A 24,048-nucleotide genomic window follows, 5' to 3' on the forward strand; every position below is an offset into this window, starting at 1 on the left:
ATGTTTTTCTGGTTAGCCAGAGATGGGTAAATGACTGAGTTGAAAGACTCAACCATGAGTCTTTTAAAAAATCATCTCAAACCCACTATTAATTGAAGGAAACTATACTGATGGCTTATTTCTACATTTCTATCCTGAAGTTATTTCATAATTATTGAAGGTTATTTGCTCTCCTTTTCTCAAAGGAGATTCTATAGCCTGGGATTCTATAATCGCAATCACATAATTTCAGTTGATGTACTACTAAAGTTAGTAAGTTGCTTGAAGAGTAATTTTAAGGGTTTAGATTGTCTTATTTTGTACTTGTATACATCCTCACACTAACAGTATTAATAAAGACACTATAATGCTTCTTAAAGTAGTAAGAAAGAATCTCTTTAATTGATATTTTTTGGAAAATTCAGTAAAAATGTTAATATGCTGAATGTGAGAGTTTTAAAGTCACTTGTTAATACCAATTTGTTTTTCAAACATTAAAACTAACGTCAAGCATTTTTGGAAACACCTTGCCTTTGAGAGATGATGTTTCAGAGACAAGTGGAGACATGGGAGCTACAATTAATTTTATGAGACTTTAAGACCAGGATTAATTGTTGGATGTTGGAGTCTGGGTAGTACTCTTGCCTGGAAAATCCCATGGATGGAGGAGCCTGGTGGGCTGCAGTCCATGGGGTTGCTAAGAGTCAGACACGACTGCGCGACTTCACTTTCACTTTTATGCATTGGAGAAGGAAATGGCAACCCACTCCAGTGTTCTTGCCTGGAGAATTCCAGGGATGGGGGAGCCTGGAAGGCTGCCGTCTATGGAGTCGCACAGAGTCGGACACGACTGAAGTGACTTAGCAGCAGCAGCAGGCTTAGTATGCCAATGCAAGAGTGAAGTGAAGTAAAAGTCACTCAGTCTTCTCTGACACTTTGCGACCCCATGGACTGCATAGTCCATGGAATTCTCCAGAACAGAATACTGGAGTGGGTAGCCTTTCCCTTCTCCAGGGAATCTTCCCAACACAGGGATCGAACCCATTGCAGGCAGATTCCCTACCAACAGAACTATGAGGGAAGCCCCCACTACAAGAGACTCGGGTTCAATCCCTGGGATCAGGAAGGTTTCCTGGAGAAGGAAATGGTAACTTATTCTAGTATTCTTGTCTGGGAAATCCCATGGACAGAGGAACCTGGCGTGCTACAGTCCATGGGATCGCAAAAGAGTTAGACATGACTTAGAGGCTAAACAATGACAATAGTAGAAAGAACATTGAACTAAGAATCAAGTCACCTAGGTTCTGATATTATATCTTTTTATTACCTTAAACAGATGCTATAACCTCTCTGTACTGCTGTTATATATCAGTGTGTCCAATAGAACTTTCTGCAATGATAGAAATGTGCTATATCTACGCTCTCTATTAAGTCAAGGCACTATCGAGCACTAGAAATGTGCTTATGCAAATGAGGAACTGAATTTTTAATTTTAATTAATTTAAATTTAAATAGCCACATGTAGTTAGTGGCTATCATGTTAAACAACACAATTTTATATAATGAGTTTGAATTAGATATGCTCTGTGTTTTTTTACAACATTAGTATTTTTAAAATGTATGTTGGAATTGAATAATAGATTCTATGAAACTATGTTTTCTTTCATGAAGTGGAGCAAAATGAATCAAAATAAATTAAGTACTGAATTCATATTCATTCAAATATTTTCCTCTGGGATAATCTCCATGGATTTTATTCTTCCAGAAATGTGTAAATCACAGTATTTTTAAAAAATATTTCTTACTTTCAGTTAAGAGAATAATAACCAGTCACCTCAAGGGTTACCCCTGAAAATACTCATTAGAACTTTATATCAGTCATTATAATCACTCCCTTATGTATATACCCTCAACTTCCTTGCTTTTCTCTCATGCCGTTTAACTGCTTAGATTCCCTAAACCACATTTATCTACCTGCCAGCATCTGCACCTACATTCTCTGCCTGCTCCTATATTACTATTGATGAATTATCCAGTCAGTTTTCTACCTGTGCAGTAGATCCCATCTCTTCATACCTACTCAAAGCGATTACCCTACCAATTCCCTCTTTATCCCCTATGACATCAGTTCTTTTGCTCCGAGCTACCATCATTTTTCTCCTGGATTACTGAGATAGCCCCCTAACCAGTCTCCTAGCTTCTACTCTTCAGTTCCTAGAATCTGTTCTTGACACAGCAGCCATAGTGTTAGATCATGCTCTCCTTTCCTTAAAATCCTGCAAAAGCTCCTCATTTCACTGAGAATAAAAGCCAAATACTTAAAATGATCTATTAAACCCCCACAGTCTGGCTTCCTTTTGCCTCTAAGTTATCTCCCATCTCTTTCTTCTTGCTCTCCTGCCTCCTTATTCTTCAATCTCTGCAGCACACTCCTGCCTTAAGACTATCCCACTCACTGGTTGTTCTTTGCCTGGATGTTCCCCAGTTGTTTTATGGCTAAGTCTCTTGACTCCCTCAAGTTTTTCTCAAATGACAGTCTCTGAGCCTGCCTGACCACTCTCTTTATCATTGCCATTTCTTCCTCCCCACACCTCACGGATCCCTTTAGTATGCTCTAAATTTTTGCTTTTCCATCATTTTTATTTCATTTTTACTTCATTATTATAAATTCTGCATGTGAAAAATAAGTTTAACCTCATAACTGTCTCTAGAATCTGGCATGTACATAATGCTACATAAATATGGACATCTTGGGGATCTTATTAAATCTATCAAACCTCTCTCAGTCCCCAAAAGGAAGAAGCAGATCTGTTCAGTGTTTTCTTCCAGTAATTCAGATTGACGATATCAGAAGAAACTCGGAAACAAATTTTATTTATTTATTTACTTTTAATTTTTATTGAAATATAGTTGATTTACAATGTGTTTGTTTCAGGTGTATAACAGTGATTCAGTTTTATACATACAAATATACATATATATGTGTATATATATATTATTTTAAAAATTATTTTCCATTATAGGTTGTTATAAGATATTGAGTATAGTTTCCTGTGCATTACAGTGGGTCCTTGTCAGTCAAGTCTGAACAACAGCAAAAATTTCCTGTATTTCCCTCAGAATATTCACCAATACACAATTGTTTTTTCTAAACCCTTTCTCCCTACTGTAAGAAGGCACCCCTTGAGGAAATAGGTACTTTAGAATGAACTATCTTTCATGGTTTATCAGTGTATAAAGCAAATAGCTTTTCACATTGTAAAACAATGAATTAATTTATGCAGTAAGGGATAATTCCCCAGAAGAAAAAGTACCACTTGCCTTCTTAGACTTGCTAAGAAATGTTTCCCCAGGTGATTATTGGGTATTGAGGATATTAAGGGCCACTGTTAAAGCCCTTTACTAACATATGATAGTTAGTTACCTGTAAAGGCAGTTCCTTCATCTGTTGACAGACATACTGTCTTTTATCTTTGAACTTAAGTTCATTGTATCTATTTTTATACCTGGGAAATTATGAAATATCAGTCAATGAACTTTCCTATATTTTTTGCATTTCAAAATATATTTTTGTCATGTTTTAAATCGGTACAATTTTATCTAAGTTTCCCATTGTAATAAGATCGTTTGATAATTCCCACTTGTTCAGTTTACACTAAGCATGAAGAACATGTTTATATGTTTACACTATTTTGGAATGGCAGTTAAGTAAAAAATTTAATTTCACCATTAATTTTTTTTCTCCTTTTAAGCACTTTTGAAGACATCGATATTCTCTAAGATCACCAGTAGGAAGGATTTTCTGATTTTTTAATACTCTCTGACAAAAGTGGGTGGAATAGACCTGAAGAGAAACAACACTTACATAACCTCAGTATTTTGTCTTTGGCTCAATTAGAAGCTTCCTTTTGCAGTAGTCTTTCTGATTGCTTTGTATCAGAAAGAAGCTTGGGTAGGAAGATATGAGCCAGAATCAGAGGGAAACATACTTTAAAAATAACTAATGATAACAGTTAATGTTCACTGAACAGTTGAACTAGACCAGGCCTATGCCACCATTAACACCTCCTTACCTCAGCCTATCCTAATCCCAGTCTCCTTCACCCCTTCTTCTTTTAGTTTTTTTCGGATCACTATCTCAGAGTAGTAGTGAGAGTGCTGGTCGCTCAGTCATGTCCGATTCTTTGCGACCCCATGGATTGTAGCCCGCCAGGCTCCTCTGTCCAAGGAATTCTCCAGGCAAGAATACTGGAGTGGGTATTCGCTTCTTCAGGGGATCTTCTGGACCCAAGGATTGAACCCAGGTCTCCTGCATTGCACGCAAGTTCTTTACCCTCTCTGGGTAGGGAAGATCCCCTGGAGAAGGGAATGGCTACCCATACTAGTTTTCTTGCCTGGAGAATTCCATGGACAGAGTAGCCTGGTGGGCTACAGTAGCCCATGGGATCACTCAGAGTCAGACATGACTGAGCGACTTAACACTGTTAGCTATATCATCTCTATCTCTACCTGATATTATAGGATTATTTTGTCTCTGCTAACAGAATGCTTTTTCTTGCTCACTTTTGCATCTACAACATCCCATAAAAATGAATGGCACACACTAGGCACTCAATAAATATTCGTTGAAAGAAAGAATAAGTATCCCTTACCTCATTTCATTCTCTCAATGGAAAGTGAAAGTGAAGTCTCTCAGTTGTGTCTGACTCTTTGCCCCCTCCTTGGACTGTAGCCTACCAGGCTTTTCCGTCCATAGGATTTTCCAGGCAAGAGTACTGGAGTGGGTTGTCATTTCCTTCTCCAGGGGATCTTCCCTAACAAGGGATCGAATCTGTGTCTCCTGCATTGCAGGCAGATGCTTTGCCATCAGAATTATCACCAGTAAAAGGAGGCGAGAACTGAGGCTTTAGGTGGCTAAATAACTTTCTAGAGGTTGTATAGCAAATAAGTAGAGCCTGGATTCTTAACTGCTCTGCATATTGCCTCAAGGGAAAAAAAAAATGTTTTTGTTTACAACTAGCACCTGAAATTAAAAAACAAAAATCTTCCCACAGGAGAAGAGGAAGATTCCAGCTGTACCAAATGGAACAGCTGCTCATGGGGAAGCTGAGCCCCATGGAGGTCATAGTGGACCTGAACTCCAGCGAACTGGAAGGTTAGTGAAAAGCCCTTGTATGGGACTTCAAAGACCAAATGGTATATCACTTTTGTGTTGGGAATTACCGTTTTGAGGACTAATTTTGTTTTAGTCCTACTCTTTGGGGGTAGATATGCTAATAAATTTGATATCTCATCATTAATGATTGTCATTATTATTCAACCAGAACAATGAATACACCATTCCATTTTATATTTGTAGTCTCTCACATTGCTATGCATAAAACACATTCACAGATTCTTAGAATGAATGAGAAACCTGTCAGTTACCCCTTCCAAAAAAGCCTGTTGAAAACTTCAAGTTCAAGATGGAAATGAACATAAATACCAAGAACTCAATCTTACAGACCCTGTCTCATTACATGCTAGTAGGATGTATATAATAATATTTTTTATTTTTATGATAGTAATCTGAAAGGGCTATATGATTTATTTTTCTAATCACACATCTTTGAAGAGATGAAAGCTTCAATTTATTTCTTAAAATGATTATGTTTTTTTTGACAGCTTGTCTCTCTCCAAGAAATGTGTGAGCAGAAAATCAGAAACCTTTGGGTGGGTCTCTCTTCAGGGAATATGTGCACACAGCCTCCGTTATAATTGAAGGCAGTTGCAAAAACTTTGCAGGCCTGGTGCTTCCCTCTCCTCAGGGCCATCTCCTGTACTGCTCTCACTGTGTCCTCTAAGCTGACTTTCCAGTTCCTGACAACTCTGTGCATTTTAATTCTCTGTTCTTTCCCTTTTTCTATGTTTTGTCTCTAAGGAAATGTCTTCCTTTGAGATGATTCAGACCATTTTTTCCCTTTCCCTTTACTGGAAACATTGTTACTCCTTCTGTTTATTTCCAAATTTTCAAATGCTGTCTTTTTATTTTTGGTGTTGTTTTTTTCCCCTCTCTCTCAGGTGTAACGTGCCACATAGCTTAGATTTTTTTTTTTTTTTCGAAGTTCACTTTTCCTTACTGCTTCCTAAATCCTCCCAGGTCACCAATATCCGGTATCTTCGCTTCTTCAGAGTTCTTCCACAGATTCTGTTGCTGACAGGACCTGAAGTATCCATTACTCATCTGCTCTCCTGGAGTTGCTGGTGCACACCTGGGCTGCTCTTGTACTGTTCTCTACAATGACCTCCCACTTCCGGATTTAGATTTTTGCTGCTAAAAGCTATTTAGACTAATGTATGGCCTAATAAGTAATTAATTAGAAAACAGTAGTCTAACAGAAAGTGCCATCAAGCCTGTAAATATTAACTACGAAGTGATGTTCATAGCCACCTCACATTCTTTTGGGAATTAGGTGGGATGTAAAAAATAAGTACATGAATAAATAGACTAGTAGATTAAATCTCTTCTGAATTACGACTTTGAGAAGTTAACACATCATTCAGAAATGATCCCCCAAATAAAAATTATGCATGTGTTTTACTAAACACAAATAGGAGAACCTAAACTAAGATAATCTTTGTGTATGAGTGTGAATTTTCATAGGTTCTTTGCAAACTTCTCTGAGTTTTAAATGTCCTTTTTTTTTTTCCAATTGAAATTTCATCCTTTTCAACCTCTCCTACTCCACATCCCTCTGGTAGATGTGGAAAACGTAATGATTCGATCACTCAAATAATAATAAGACAGTTATTAATATGTTACTATTGTGTCTATATCAGGGCAATTAAAAATAATAGAATTTTCAGTTATTCTGAAGAGGTACATTTTTCAAGGCAGATAGGAATTTGCTTCTCATGAGAACAATCATTTTTGAAGTGATTCTTAGATTGCCACATTATATTCCGATTTAGAAAATAAAGAACAAACCTTTAATATTTTTCCATAACCCAGGTGTATTTAGCATACTTGCTGTATGTTGAACATAATAGTTTTTTTTAACCTCCATGTAGGAACTTAATCATAGCCTTATTCATTTTAATATGACATCTCTATTCCAAGCAGCACAGAGAGCTTTTAGTAGTCAAATGTTAAATCTGCATATTGTTAGTAAATGTTCAAAGAATGAGAATACCTGTTTAATGCTCTCATTCCTAGTAGATTAAAAAATTTCTTCTTCAGGTTTTAGACATTTCACAATTTAATGCTTCTCCCACTCCCCTCCTCCTACCAAAACATCATCCTTTACATGTTTTTAATGTAGTTTTTGATAGTTTTAGAATACACACATTTACCCCAAGTAAGGTCATTATTGTCTTGTTAATTATAGATATCTGAATCTGTTTAGCAATAGTGGATCAAAAGTACATTTATCTAGGTTGCTTATTGTAAGGCCCCTGTGTTAGTTTTCCAAAATGAAAATGAAATGGAAAACAATAATGGAACTTAACTCTCTCCACTAAGTATTATTGTTGTCCATAAGGCCATTTAAGTGCCTGTATGAAATATTATTTGGCAAGCGATTTTTTTGACAAAGAGAGTGGATAGCTGGAGCCATGGTGATATACCACCTTTTCTCTCTAGGTTGATGTTCACTATTGGGCTATATAAAAATCAGTTTACCTTCCTGCCTTCACTTTCTGCTACACTAAATGGAATGTAAACAATTCCAATATTGCCAATGACTGAGGATAAAAGGCCTGATTTTAGGACTAGGTTTTTGTAAAATGGAACAGAGATTAGAGTAATCCTTAAATCTCACTGTTTGAATTTTGATTGTTGAACAGCTGAGAACCTAGTTTGAGAGAACCTAGGGTTTTTGAGGTTGTTGACACGATTTTTCCCTAGGAATTGAAGTGCCTTAGTAGTACAGAGCTATTCCTGTAGATCTTGATGTAAAACCTAGCAGGTTAATATGGGTCTCATCTCTGCTGGTGGAAAACCTATACTGTGACCTGGCAACAAAGCAAATGAGTATTTTGACTTATGTGTTTTTTATCTTTGTATGTCACTATTGTGTTTTCCCCCCCTCGTCCTAGGATTTTTGGGGGACTTATTTTAGATATCAAAAGAAAAGCTCCATACTTCTGGAGTGACTTCACAGATGCTTTCAGCCTGCAGTGTTTAGCATCTTTTCTGTTTCTCTACTGCGCATGTATGTCTCCTGTCATCACATTTGGAGGACTGTTGGGAGAAGCAACTGAGGGTCGAATAGTATGTATTATTCTTTTCTCTGAACTTTGAATTTGAATCAGTATTTAAGATTTGTAGTTAGATGAGTGTGCATTTCATTTTGAATTCCTTTATGAGGAGAGATTTGATGTACGGTCTAGCAGATAAACTTCATATGAAATTCTTGACTAGTGGAACTGGTAATCAGGGAGTGGAATATCTCAGAACAGATAATTCTTATGTTGCACAAGGTTCTGATCTCTTCCCTGGTCCCCAGTCTTAGACTAACTTTAGATTGGCTCTTACCTCTTAAGAGGTCCATTTCCCACTTATATAGGCCACGCTTCTGCCAGACATTTGTTGTGAATACATGTAAACTTTTAGTAAGTGAAAGAAAGGTAAGATAAGGAAGAGGGAGATAATGTATCCTTGTCTACTACCATTCATATTTTGACGGCCTGCCCCTTTTTTAATTCTCCCACCCCACCTCCTGCCCAAGGTTGCTAGTAAGTGCTTCATAGAATAGACCCCATGTATTTTATGTATTTTTTCCCCAGTTATAATGGTGGCCTGTACCGCTTAGATAACGGAATCATTTATATCTCCACACAGAGTGCAATCGAGTCTCTCTTTGGAGCATCCATGACTGGGATAGCCTATTCTCTCTTTGGTGGACAGCCTCTTACCATACTAGGCAGTACAGGACCAGTTTTGGTGTTTGAAAAGATTTTGTTTAAATTTTGCAAGTAAGTATTGTATACGTTTCGCCTTTAGTCCCTGTCTATCCCTCTACTGTGTTTATGCTTCTCTCAGCATCACATTTGGAAATCTGCTGGCAGAGGTGGAAGTTGCTGATTTGATTCAGTTTGCCATTTTTGTCTCTCCATGGAAATAAAGAAACAGTAAAATATTTATGTATTTTTTATGTAATATTTATAAAAAATTATGTTCAGTTCTAAGCACTGAGAAACCTCTTTGAGTTTTGTACCCTTAGGTGTTCCCTATAGACAAAGTTTTGAGTTTAGATACTCAGGGGATATGAAGCTTATTTACTTTTGCTTCCTGAATTAGACTTATTTCCATCTACTAAAAATGGTGATAAGCTGTTCAGTGACCTTCTTTCCCCTGTTCGTTCCCTCCTCCTAGAGAATATGGGCTGTCATACCTATCTTTAAGAGCTAGTATTGGACTTTGGACTGCAACCCTGTGTATCATACTTGTGGCCACTGATGCAAGCTCCCTTGTCTGCTATATCACCCGGTTTACTGAAGAAGCTTTTGCTTCTCTCATTTGCATCATTTTCATTTATGAGGCCCTAGAGAAGTTGTTTGAACTCAGTGAAGCATATCCAATCAACATGCATAATGATTTGGAACTGCTGACACAATACTCGTAAGTACCATTTCCCCAGTTGGCTGTGGGGCTTTTCTTTATACAAATATTACTGTTGTTATAAGAAACATGAGAAACTTAGTCAGCAGATAGACTTCCTTGAATTGATTCATGACCTAAATCTCGGTCTCTCAGTGCTGTACAGGATTTCATCTAATCAGCTACTCATCTGATACATGAGTTTTCTTTATAACATCTATTCCAAGAATATCTTTTCGAAGTTCTATTTGTCAGGCATTCTCTGTTAAGCAGATAATGAACCATGATCAATTTTGCTATACAGAGATTGCTTTATTGCAAAGTATTTTTGATTTTGGTCTTTCTTAGGACTTTTCCATTTAATATAATCTGAAGAAACATAGTAATAAAAATCTAAGATTCCAGATTTAAAGCAGTGAGGTAAAAGATATTCATTGGGTCTAAATTGCATTAGCTTGGTGTTTGAAAATATGATAAACTCTTAAATAAAATAGCACTGAATTGAAATGTAATTTTGCTCTTGGAACCTATGACATTTATGATGAAAGTACCCTAATATGGTTGCTGAGGGTGATATTACAGTTTAGGATTAAAGATGGAATTGTACTATTACACTTTCTAGTTTTGAATGCCAGTAGTTTGGAATTTCTCTAAGGCCGTATTTACAGAGTATATGTGAACATTATATTACTCTTCTTTGATTTTATTTTAGGATTTTTTGTTGTTATTGTATATACCTTTTAAACAGCAAATATTTAAAGCAATATGTTCTTTACCAGGCAGTTATAATCTTTATATCAGCTACCAATGCTTTTCTTAAAACTGCTGAGATATGCCCTCAAAATCTTCCTTTGAAGATTTTTCATCTTTGTTTACTATTAGAAGTTGATATTGTTGATATTAGGCCAAAGTAGTGCAATGTTATAGTCTTGTTAAGAATGATGTAATGATACAGAGTTGAAAAGATGAATTAGTATTTTGATATTATTTTGGTCATTGCAGATATCTTTGACAGTGCATCTCTGTTTTAGGACCAAAAAAAAAAAAATCAGTGGAATATAAAATAACTTCCCAATAAAAGTAAATGGTGAGGATGTTGTGAACCGGATTCAAAACTAGATGAAGGAGGTGTCAGGGACACTCAGAAAGCAGGCAGATGGGGAGAGCAGTTTGATCACAATGAGAGATAACATTGATACATGCCTTATAATTTATGTTTAGTTGAAAAGAGAGCAGTGTCACTTAATTTGGGTATCTTTGCTGGATATAAAATTATCTCTGTTTGGGATTTCAAACCTACTACATGCCCTGCTGCTGCTGCTGCTAAGTCACTTCAGTCGTGTCCGACTCTGTGTGACCCCATAGACAGAAGCCCACCAGGCTCCCCTGTCCCTGGGATTCTCCAGGCAAGAACACTGGAGTGGGTTGCCATTTCCTTCTCCAATGTGTGAAAGTGGAAAGTGAAAAGTGAAAGTCGCTCAGTCGTATCTGACCCTTAGCGACCCCATGGACTGCAGCCTACCAGGCTCTTCATCCATGGGATTTTCTAGGCAAGAGTACTGGAGTGGCTTGCCATTGCCTTCTCCGACTACATGCCCTAAGCTAGGTAAATCATGAATAATAGTGTGTTCTCAATGAGCTTCCAGTTTAGTAGGAAATATAGACCAACAGGCAACCAAATAAGTACTGTGTTAAAGGATTGGTTCAGAATACTGTGGTACCATGTCAGAAGAACACCTAACCCAGATCTCAGATTCAGAGACTTCCTGGAGGAAGTGACAGAAAGCCAAAATGTCAGTAGGAATTAGAAAGGTACTGGGGAGTAGAGCTGGAGAGTAGTTTAGGTGGAGGGAAGGACAGAAGCTTGGATTTAGGAATTTACTAATGCTTTGAAATATTTGTCCAAAGTTATATAGATAGTGGTAAAACAAGAAATTAGACTCAGACTTTATGATACTGATGCAGTTTTCAGTAAATAGTGAAGCTCTCCAAAATAAATAATATGGAACAAATAAACATAAAACAGAGCTATATTCTGTTTGAAGTAGTGGGAAGGCACCAGTTGTCCACACTTTCATTCATTCCCTGGGTTCTCAGTGGCAGCTTCTAAGGTATTTTAGATCAAGGAACACAATTTAAAATCCCCTTGTCTAGAAAAGAAAAAAAAAAAAAAACAGACAAGCAAGGACTGAACTCTGAATAATGGTCACAGCTTGAGGGAAGAAGAACGAAAAAATGCAACCAATAGATAAAAAACAAGAAAGAGACATCAGAAAGGCAGAAAACCATGAATAATTTCAGACTATAGAAGGCAAGGGTCAAGACTGTATCAAGAAATTTTTAGAGAAGACAGTGGTATAGAGATCATACAGAATAAGGAAAAGAGATCATTCTTAGTTTTAAGGAACGGTATTGGGTGAGGAGGGAAGCAGAACTAGAAGCCTGTTGGCAAAAAATTCAGAAGGGAGGAGGTGGTAAAGAAATGGAAAAAGCATTGCATAGGCCATTTTGGTGTCAAAAAATGAAAAAAGTGCCTCTGGAGAAGGCAATGAGATCATGAGAATGGTAACTTGTGATAGAAAAAGAGCTGCATGTATCTGAAAATGGGAACAGAGAGATACAGGAAAGAGAGAGATTAAAGATCATGCAGAGAGTGCAGATAAACATGGATTGCTGCCTCCCAGAAGTCAAAATGTGATGAGATCAAGTCGAATTACGGGGTTAAGACAAATGATCAGAGGATATTTTGAGGATAAAAATAGCTGTATTTGTCCATGATTCCTTCCTATCATGGCAATCAAGAGAAGAGTGGCACAGGTCCTCTCCTTTTCCATCTCCATGTTTTAAAGAAAGATCCCCACAAGTTTAAGTTATAGTTATGGTTTATCACAGTGTGCTTATATGAAACCTAACAGTTTGAAGACTGAGCAAGAATGGTGTGCTAATCACTGTGTTCCATTGCCCAACTGTCCTCCCCAACCCAAATTAGGAGGTAGAAGCGATGGAAAGACTGGTTTATCCTGATAGTGAGGTTTTAGTGGTGCTTGATTCTGAAATGGGTAAAAGAAAACACATAGAATAAAAGTCTCCCTGAGAAATGTGGTGCTGACCACATACCCTTACTGCACTGTCTTCCGCTTTCATACCATGATTCCCTAATTTCTGGAACTACTCACATTGTATACATGAATCTGATTAGGTACTGCCGTTACTTACTCTTTGGAGTAGTAAAACCAATCTCTTTTGCTATGCATATAATGCTTATATTTATCATTGTACTTTTAGTCATGTGCATTAAATGAAAGTTATTGCTGACTATAGTGGCTACTCTAATATATTACATAACCTCACACTTTTGCACAAAACATTTGCTATTTCATGAACTCCACATGACACTTTTGGTGGCTGTCTTGTTCTTGTCACTGTGACCTTTTCACACTAATCAATCTTTAAGAATCATTATCTTTCTTTTTTTCTTTGCTTTTCACTTCTCTTCTTTTCACAGCTATTTGTAAGCCCTCCTCAGACAGCCATTTTGGTTTTTTGCATTTCTTTTTCTTGGGGATGGTCTTGATCCCTGTCTCCTGTACAGTGTCACAAACCTCCATCCATAGGTCATCAGGCACTCTATCTATCAGATCTAGTCCGCTATTCTCACTTCTACTATATAATCGTAATGGATTTGATTTAGGTCATACCTGAATGGTCTAGTGGTTTTCCCTACTTTCTTCAATTTAAGTCTGAATTTGACAATGAGTTCATGATCTGAGCCAATGTCAACTCCTGGTTTTGTTTTTGCTGACTGTATAGAGCTTCTCCACCTTTGGCTGCAAAGAATATAATCAATCTGATTTCAGTGTTGACCATCTGGTGATGTACATGTGTAGAGTCTTCTCTTGTGTAGCAAGAATAGCAAGGAGAGATATGAAAGCCTTCCTCAGTGATCAGTACAAAGAAATAGAGGAAAACAATAGAATGGGAAAGACTAGAGATCTCTTCAACAAAATTAGGGATACCAAGGTAACATTTCATTGAAGATGGACTCAATAAAGGACAGAAATGGTATGGACCTAACAGAAGCAGAAGATATTAAGAAGAGGTGGCAAGAATACACAGAAGAACTGTACAAAAAAGATCTGACCCAGATAATCAAGATGATGTGATCACCAACCTAGATTTCACATCCTGGAAAACGAAGTCAAGTGGGCCTTAGGAAGCATAATTATGAACAAAGCTAGTGGAGGTGATGGAATTCCAGTTGAGCTATTTCAAATCCTAAAAGATGATGCTGTGAAAGTGCTGCACTCAATATGCCAGCAAATTTGGAAAACTCAGCAGTGGCCACAGGACTGGAAAAGGTCAGTTTTCATTCCAATCCCCAGAAAAGCAATGCCAAAGAATGCTCAAACTACTGCACAATTGCACTCATCACACATTCTAGCAAATTAATGCTCAAAATTCTCCAACCCAGGCTTCAACAATACATGAACTGTGAACTTCCAGATATTCAAGCTGGTTTTAGAAAAGGCAGAGGAACCAGAGATCAAATTGTCAAAATCTGTTGATCATTGAAAAAGCAAGAGAGTTCCAGAAAAACATCTATTTCTGCTTTATTGACTATGCTAAAGCCTTTGACCATGTGGATCACCACAAACTGTGGAAAATTCTGAAAGAGATGGGAATACCAGACCACCTGACCTGCCTCTTGAGAAACCTGTATGCAGATCAGGAAGCAACAGTTAGAACTGGACATGAAACAACAGACTGGTTCCAAATAGGAAAAAGAGTACATCAAGCCTGTATATTGTCACCCTGCTTATTTAACTTATATGCAGAGTACATCTTGAGAAACGCTAGCCTGGATGAAGCACAAGCTAGAATCAAGATTGCGGGGAGAAGTATCAATAAACTCAGATATGCAGATGACACCACCCTTATGGCAGAAAGTGAAGAAGAACTAAAAAGCCTCTTGATGAAAGTGAAAGAGGAGAGTGAAAAAGTAGGCTTAAAACTCAAGATTGAGAAAACTAAGACCATGGCATCTGGTTCCATCACTTCATGGGAAATAGATGGGGAAGCAGTGGAAACAGTGGCAGACTTTATTTTTTGGGGCTCCAAAATCACTGCAGATGGTGACTGCAGCCATGAAATTAAGACACTTGCTCCTTGGAAGAAAAGTTATGACCAACCTAAACAGCATATTAAAAAGCAGAGACATTACTTTGCCAACAAAGGTCCATGTAGTCAAAGCTATGATTTTTCCAGTAGTCATGTATGGATGTGAGAGTTGGATTATAAAGAAAGCTGAGTGCTGAAGAATTGATGCTTTTGAACTGTGGTGTTGGAGAAGACTCTTGAGAGTCCCTTGGACTGCAAGGATCTGCAACCAGTCCATCCTAAAGGAAATTACTCCTGAATATTCATTGGAAGGACTGATGCTGAAGCTGAAACTCCAATCCTTTGGCTTCCTGATGCGAAGAACTGACTCATTTGAAAAGACTCTGATGCTGGGAAAGATTGAAGGTGGGAGAAGAAGGGGACAATAGAGGATGAGGTGGTTGGATGGCATCACCGACTCAATAGACATGAGTTTGAGCAAGCTCCAGGAGTTAGTGATGGACAAGGAGGCCTGACGTGCTGCACTCCATGGGGTCACAAAGAGTCAGACATGACTGAGTGATTGAAGTGTGTAAGCATCGTTATACTCATGCTCACCTAAGGTTTTGTACTGATATTACTGGCCTCCAGCTTTCACAGTTTTTATGATAAAAATTATTGGAAAGTGTCATAGCTCAGATGCAGAATATCTGATAATGCAATCTTAATAAACTTGATATGCTTGTGCTGCCACATATTTTGTTTAAGTGTGAGATATTAAAAAAGAGGTTTAATATTTAACATCTACATTTCAGTTATTCTTTATATTTGGGCTTCCTATATTCAGATATCTTTAAATTCATAGTTATACCAACCGAATAACAAAATGTCTTTCATTTTTTAAAAAGAGTTTCTTAGCTCCTCTGTCATCTTAACCTTATAATGTGGTTATATAGACCTATCTTTGAAGCTATAAGCTTTTCTCTTTTCCCAAGATCAAATGTCAAGATAATTTAGTTTTAAGAATATACCAGTTACCTCAGGTGATCAAGGTGAATATTTCATTATTAATAAGTAATCATTTTGTGGAAATAACTTTCTATAGGTTGTTGTGATTTTAACAAATGGCAAAATAGAATAAACCATTCTGCTTATGTAAGATGAAATATTTCTTCAATAGAGTAGTAAGCTAAAGCTCTCAAGATAGCTAGCTCAAGAAAGACTAGAGATGTATTTATCTTTGCAGTTGGTTCGGTCAACACAAAGAAGAGGATCTATTACTCCAGTATCCAATATATGAGCAGACAAATATTTTATGTGTTTGTGTGATGCATATGTAATTCCAATAGATTAACCTCCCTAATTTAGGTCCATGACCAGTTAGCACATCTTTTTACCCACCGTGTTCAGCACATATAGCACTTAGCACATATACAATGAACATGTTTGTTTACATTTTTTGATTTTTGAAGATATATCTTATAATCGATATACACACTTAGCATAGAATTTAGAGTTTTTTTCTCCCTTAAAAAGCTGACATTAAGAAACTGAATTATATGACATTTCAGAATCAAATAAACATGATAGCAGGTACTCAATAAATGAATCAGTCAGTTCAGTTCAGTCACTCAGTCATGTCCGACTCTTTGTGACCCCATGAACCGCAGCACGCCAGGCCTCCCTGTCCATCACCAGCTCCCAGAGTTTACCCACACTCACGTCCATTGAGTTGGCAGTGCCATCCAGCCATCTCATCCTCTGTCATCCCTTTCTCCTCCCGCCTTCAATCTTTCCCAGCATCAGAGTCTTTTCCAATGAGTCAGTACTTCACATCAGGTGGACAAAGTATTGGAGTTTCAGCTTCAACATCAGTCCTTCCAATGAACACGCAGGACCGATCTCCTTTAAGATGGACTGGTTGGATTTCCTTGCAATTCAAGGGACTCTCAAGAGTCTTCTCCAACACCACAGTTCAAAAGCATCAATTCTTCGGTGCTCAGCTTCCTTTATAGTCCAACTCTCACATCCATACATGACTCCTGGAAAAACTATAGCCTTGACTAGATGGACCTTTGTTGACAATGTTTCTTCTTTTCATAACTTTCCTTCCAAGGAGTGACCATCTTTTAATTTATATTCAACAGCTAAACTTCTGATAGCCCATCTAATTCTTGATTCTTAATCTAAACACTTGCTGTCCTTGGTTTCCCTTCTTGCTTTTGAACAAAATTCTTATCTTGATGATAAAATCTTGAATAGCAATAATGTCAAGTATACGTTTAATATTTGCTTGTGTTATTCTCACTGTTTCCAATGGATTATGAGTCTTTTGTGTATGAGATTGTCCTTTTAACTTTTTACCTCCAGAAAGTCAGGGAGGTTGGTAGAAATCAGTAAGACTTTCTCAAATGTTTTTCAACAATGTTACTTCTCTGATCCACCTTTAGCTATTATTTTTCTTCTCTGTAACTACAGATATACAGAACTTAAATATAATTATTTTTATACTTTCTTATCAAGTAGCTATGAAATGGCAGAAATTTAAATAAGCATCCCATATTAGAGTGAGAGCACTAAGCAGGAATTGATGGTTTCTTCTTTAAGATGCGTTGAATGTCCAAAAGTCATGTGGCTACATATCAAATACAGAGTATTTCACTTTGTGGAGATGTAATGGCCATTATCAGAGAGTTCACAATCTTTGAAGTACTGACCCCATTTCTCTTCCTGAACTGACCTACATTTAAGGATATAATCTGAAATATTTAAAGTGGAATGTTACGATGTTTTTAAAAAACATTTTACTGGCATATAGTTAAGTTACAGTGTTGTGTTATTTTCAAGTATACAGCAAGTGAATCTGTTACACATATACATATATCCACGTTTTTAGATTCTTTTCCCATATAGGCCATTACGGAATATTGAGTAGAGTTCCCTGTGCTATACAAGGTTCTTATTAATTATCTATTTTATATATAGTACTGTGTGTATATGTGTGTCAATCCTAATCTTCCAATTTATCCCCCCCACCCCACCCTTACCCTCTGGGAACCATAAGTTTCTTTTCCAAGTCTGTAACTCTATTCCTGTTTTGTAAGTAAGTTCATTTATAGCCTTTTTTAAATTTCCACATATAAGTGATATCATATGATATTTGTCTTTCTCTGTGTGACTTACTTCACTCAGTATGACAATAACCAAGTTCATCCATGTTGCTGCAAATGGCATTATTTCCTTCCTTTCCATGCCTGAGTAATATTCCATTGTATATATGTACCACATCTTTATCCATTCCTTTGTTGATGGACTTTTAGGTTGCTTCCATATCCTGGATATATATAATGATGTATTAATTTACAGTAAAACTCAGCACCAACCCTGAGGTAGCATGTGTGTGTATGTATTAGATTAAGTTACAACCATGTACGATTCATATTTTGATCAGGAGTTTAATCTCCAGAAGTGGTTCAGTTCAGTTGTCTCTCAGTTGTCTCTGACTCTTTGCAACCCCATGAAGCACAGCACGCCAGGCCTCCCTGTCCATCACCAGCTCCCGGAGTTCACTCAAACTCATGTCCATCGAGTCGGTGATGCCATCCAGCCATCTCATTCTCTGTCGTCCCCTTCTCCTCCTGGTCCAATACCTCCCAGCATCAGAGTCTTTTCCAGTGAGTCAACTCGTCGCATGAGGTGGCCAAAGTATTGGAGTTTCATCTTTAGCATCAGTCCTTCCAATGAACACCAGGACTGATCCCCTTTAGAATGGACTGGTTGGATCTCCTTGCAGTCCAAGGGACTTTCAAGAGTCTTCTCCAACACCACAGTTCAAAAGCATCAATTCTTTGGCGATCAGCTTTCTTCACAGTCCAACTCTCACATCCATAAATGACCACAGGAAAAACCATTGCCTTGACTAGACGGACCTTGGTTGGCAAAGTAATGTCTCTGCTTTTTAATATGCGATCTAGGTTGGTCATAACTTTCCTTCCAAGGAGTAAGCGTCTTTTAATTTCATGGCCGCAATTAGCATCTGCAGTGATTTTGGAGCCCCAAAAAATAAAGTCTGGCACTGTTTCTCCATCTATTTCCCATGAAGTGATGGGACCAGATGCCATGATCTTAGTTTTCTGAATGTTGAGCTTCAAGCCAAACTTTTCACTCTCCTCTTTCACTTTCATCAAGAGGCTTTTGAGTTCCTCTTCACTTTCTGCCATAAGGGTGGTGTCATCTGCATATCTGATGTTATTGATATTTCTCCCGGCAATCTTGATTCCAGCTTGTGAGTCTTCCAGCCCAGCATTCCTCATGATGTACTCTGCATATAAGTTAAATAAGCAGGGTGACAATATACACCCTTGACGTACTCCTTTTACTATTTGGAAGCAGTCTGTTGTTCCATGTCCAGTTCTAACTGTTGCTTCCTGACCTGCATACAGATTTCTCAGGAGGCAGATAAGGTGGTCTGGTATTCCCATCTCTTTCAGAATTTTCCACAGTTTATTGTGATCCACACAGTCAAAGGCTTTGGCATAGTCAATAAAGCCAAAATAGATGTTTTTCTGGAACTCTCTTGCTTTTTGATGAGCCAGCGGATGTTGGCAATTTGATCTCTGGTTCCTCTGCCTTTTCTAAAACCAGCTTGAAGTTCATGGTTCATGTATTGCTGAAGCCTGGCTTGGAGAATTTTGAACATGACTTTACTAGCATGTGAGATGACTGCAATTGTGCGGTAGTTTGAGCATTCTTGGCATTGCCTTTCTTTGGGATTGGAATGAAAACTGACCTTTTCCAGTGCTGTGGCCACTGCTGAGTTTTCCAAATTTGCTGACGTATTAAGTGCAACAGTCTCACAGCATCATCTTTTAGGGTTTGAAATAGCTCAACTGGAATTCCGTCACCTCCACTAGCTAACTGAAAGTCTAAACTCCAGAAAATGTTACTATAAACCCATCTGGTAGCCACATCTCAATCAACACTAAGACTTTACTGAATGACAGAAATCGATGTTCACTGGTGAAAATAATAGCTTGTTAATCAGTGTATTGAACTATACTGGTAACATTAAAGGTAATCACTTTGAATTAAACAAAAATGAAAACACGGCTTATAAAAAGTTGTGGGATGCCATAAAAGCAGTGCTTACAAGGAAATTTTGGCCCATGAATGAAGGAGCCTGTTAGGCTACAGTCCGTGGTGTCTCAACAAGTTGGACAGACTGAGCAACTTCACTTTGGCTTTCACAAGGAAATTTATAGCAATAAATTCATTTTTTTAGAAAAGAATATCTAAAATCAATGATCTGAGCTTCAACATTAGGAAACTAGATAAAAAAGAAAATTAACGATAAAGTAACCAAAATAAAAGAAATGCTAAAAAAAATTAAAGAAATCAATGAACTCAAAAAAAGGGAATCAGTAGAGAAAATTAATGACTTAAAATATTTTTTGATAAGATCAATAAAATCGATACTCTCTAGCCACACTAAGTATGAAAAAAAAGGATACAAAGGATACAAATTGCTAATATCAGAAATGAAAGAGGGAACATCACTAAAGGTCCTGTGGATAATAAAATAGTACCATGAACAAATGTATACCCCCAAATTTGCTACCATAGATGAAATTGGCCAATCCTTGAAAGACACAATATGCCAAAATTCACACAAGAATAAATAGATAATCTGAATAGGCCTATATCTATTAAAGAAATTGGATCAATAATTAATAGGCTTCCAAAAACGAGAGCACCAGACCCAGATGAGTTCATTGTTGAGTTATACCAAACATTTAAGGATGAAATTATACTAATTCTCAATAATTACTTTCAGAGTATAGAGGCAGAGAAAATACTCCCTAACTTGTTCTATAAGGCTAGCCTTAGACTAATACCAAAACCAGATGAATACATTATTTTTTAAAAAATAAATTATAGGCCAATATCTCTCATGAGCATAGATACAAAAAATTCTTAACGAAAGTTTAGCAAATTAAGTCCAATGATGTATTTAAAAATTATACATGACAACCAAGTGGAATTTATCTCAGATGTGCAAGCCTGGTTCAACATCTAAAATCAACTAATGTAAGGCATCCCATCAATAGACTATAGATGAAAAAAATCACATGATCATACCAATAAGTACAGTAAAAGCATTTGACAGAATCTAACACCCATTCATGATAAAATTCTCAGTAAACTGGGACTAGAGGTGAACTTCCTCAAAATGTTAAAGAATATCTACGGAAAACATAGCTAATGTCATATTTAATGGTGAGAAACTAGAAGTTTTCCCATTAAGATCAGAAACGAGTCAAGGATATTGAGTTTTTTGAGCTGTTTATAGTTTGAATATTAACCCTTTATGAGTCGTATAATTTGCAAATATCTTTCCCAGTCAGTAGGTTGCCTTTTTGTTTTGTAGGTCAATTTGGTTTTATAGCCCATGAACTTTTTTCTATAATGTATTAAAATAAAAATAATAGTAAAGGTTCATTTTTCTTTTAATTCTTTAAAGGCAATAGCTGTCATATATTACTACATATTCCCCATACTACTTAGCATAACACTGTACAAAATAATTTTAAAGTGTTCAATCATTGAATCAACAAACAAGACTACAGGGTATGTGCCAGACACTTGGGTGTAAAAGTAGCAACATAGGTGAGTCTCTGCTGCAGTGTAGCGTATTATCTACTGAAAGACGTAAACATTAAATATCATACAAATAATTACTAATTATACTTGACATAGTGCTATCACATAAAGGTACAAAATGCCATGAGAGTGAGAAATACTTCCAAAGTTATTTGTATTTGGGGGCCAACGAGAAACTAGCTATATGAATGGAGATAAAATTCAGATGAGAAAAAGTTTAAGAAGAATTTCATGGAGAAAGTATGTTTTTAGTTTTAGCTAGTAGTGATGGTGTTTTGCAAAGGTATTTTACATATTTTGAAAAGCTGTTTCCTGCATAATATGATATAGCTATAAGTTTAAATAATTTATTAGAGAGAGAAGTGTTAAGTACTTAACAGAATCTCTTCTAAGAATAAAATCTGAAACATGGAAATAGATGTACTCTAAAGAGACTATTATTTACATAGTTACCTTAATGGAAAACAGATTAAAGGTTCAGTAATAGAAGAATGAGTGAACTATATCATACCCATTAAAAATTGTGGTTATGAAGAATAATGAGCAAATATTAATAGAAAGTACTTAATTATAGTTCTGTATCAAAGAGATTAGAAACGTATGCTCATAAATATGTTGAAAATATAAATAAGAAGAATTACTTAAGAAATATACCCAAAAATTAGTTACTGGTAGGTTCTGAGAGATTTCTTTTTCATTTTTTATTTTATAAATATTCTATAATGTGGCTTTAGTTTTTTTTGAAATTCATAATACTCTTTGAAAAAGAAAAATGAATAGGCATACAAACAGGTTTGACTTCTACAGATACATCATAATTCTCTGATTGTTGTATTAATACCTAACTTATCATACAGCACTCTTAAGGTGATTTAATAAATAAAGAGACTTAAAAAAAAAGAACCACAAACATTACTGTTCAGTGCACACAGGATGGTACTAATAATTTACAAAGGCAAAGCAGAGCACCTGCAACTCAGGGACTAAAATTGGTAATAATGTTGAAGGGAGTTCTACCAAATTATGTTTTCTAGAAGGCACCCGTAGGCCCTTCTTGTGTGAGGAAGACTGATCACCTTTATTAGCCTTGTAATGAAAGCAGAGATTTCTGGATAAAGGCATTTAATGATAATGTTTATCTAATCATTCCATAGCCATTTATATATATATTATTATGGTGGTTTAGAGCACATACTTTTCTTTGGGTAGTAATGGATAGTAGGGGTTGTGTTTGGTGAAGAATATGTTTTAAGCCAAACAGGCCTTTTTATGCTGGTGTTTTAAAAAAATGTAGGAAAAGTGCCAATACTGCCCATTCTTTTGCATTTGGATTATTGAACTTTCTAATCTATGAGCTGGCGGTAGCACAATTGTAATAACCACCACAACAATGATGATATCTAACACCTAATTAGTATTTCCTTATGCCAGACCCTGTTCCAGATGCTTTTACCTATATTAACTCATTTTACCCTCATAATAACCCTATGAAGTAGATTGATATCACTATTCCAACTTTAAGAAAACTAAAACATACAGAGATTAAGTAATTTGTCTAAGGTCATGCAGTTGAGTGCTTGGATTTGAATGATATAGGAACTCTGGCTGAAGAATCCAAAGTCCAATGTCATAGACACCAGGTTATCTTATGTACCTAAAGAATTTTTTTTGCATTAATATTTCCATCTTAAGGACAGAGGAACTAAATTTTATTTTAGTACTTAATAATATGTACTTAACAGAAGGTCTTATTCTAAACTCATATTCTGTCTCTTCACATTACTTTCTCTAGTTCTTTTTTCTTTTCTTTTTTGTAGGTTTGGATAAAAAATCATTTGGACTAAGTTCATCAATATAGGTGAAAAACAAGAAAGTGGGATTTTTTTCCCCTCATTTTGTCTTATTTATTTAGAATATCTGCTTCTGACATTTTAAAAACGTAAAATCTAAGCCAAAGCTCTCTTTGAGCCCTCAAGGGTTGGTACAGAGATCTTTATCAAATTTCCTGTATAAGTGTGAAGCCTCTGAGAAGTATCTGCAGAGATTTCAAATATTAGGGGCGTGGACCCAGGAAAGATCAGTGATGATTTACTTGGTATCTGTATAAATCTTTCAGGTTAAAAAACATACCTTTGCTCCCTGGATTTGATTTCTGGAAGAGGAATATTATTAACCAGAGAAAGTCCTGACAATGAGGCATAGGTGATTAACGTTCCCTTATAGAGCTGACTCCCTCCCAAAAGTATCTCCCCTATGAGCTTGACATTTTTATCCCAAATTTCTTAATACTTTTGTTACCAAGTCCAAGCTCACTCTGCTCACTGCGCGATAGGCCAGTGAATCCGAGAGAGGAGGTGTTGAGGCAAGGAAGAGACTTTACCTGGGGAGCTGGCAGACCGAGAAGATGGCAGGCTAGCACCTCAAAATAACCGTTTTATTGGGATCTGGATGCCAGGCTCTTTTATAGATTAGAGGGAAAGAAGCGATGAGGAACTAAAGTCAAAAGGCAGAATAGAGAGGGAGATGCAGTGGGGAAGTAAAGTGAGAGGGTCTTCAGTCTTGTAAAACATCTCCAAAGGAATGGTGAGCCTTCAGAAAACTGAAAGTGAAAGTCACTCAGTTGTGTCTGACTCTTCGCAACCCCATGGAATTCTCCAGGCCAGAATACTGGAGTGAGTAGCCTTTCCCTTCTCCAGGGGATCTTCCCAACCCAGGACTGAACCCAGGTTTCC

The 24,048-nt window shown here is 36.8% G+C and overlaps 1 protein-coding gene across 3 annotated transcripts in view; it reads left to right on the forward strand.

The window, feature by feature from the left end:
• Nucleotides 1-24,048, forward strand: part of SLC4A10 (solute carrier family 4 member 10) — a 347,596-nt gene that overhangs the window by 241,460 nt on the left and 82,088 nt on the right. For all 3 annotated transcript variants that reach the window (XM_055398322.1, XM_088842524.1, XM_088842532.1), the window contains 4 exons: nucleotides 5,034-5,134; nucleotides 8,056-8,230; nucleotides 8,801-8,934; nucleotides 9,335-9,580. In XM_055398322.1, the coding sequence (XP_055254297.1) occupies nucleotides 5,034-5,134; nucleotides 8,056-8,230; nucleotides 8,801-8,934; nucleotides 9,335-9,580 (656 nt within the window). The remainder of the gene's footprint in view (nucleotides 1-5,033; nucleotides 5,135-8,055; nucleotides 8,231-8,800; nucleotides 8,935-9,334; nucleotides 9,581-24,048) is intronic.

The sequence above is a fragment of the Moschus berezovskii genome, chromosome 2, assembly GCF_049115385.1.
Source record: "Moschus berezovskii isolate FMDL1 chromosome 2, NW_MosBer_1.0, whole genome shotgun sequence".
In the NCBI taxonomy this organism is placed as follows: domain Eukaryota; kingdom Metazoa; phylum Chordata; class Mammalia; order Artiodactyla; family Moschidae; genus Moschus; species Moschus berezovskii.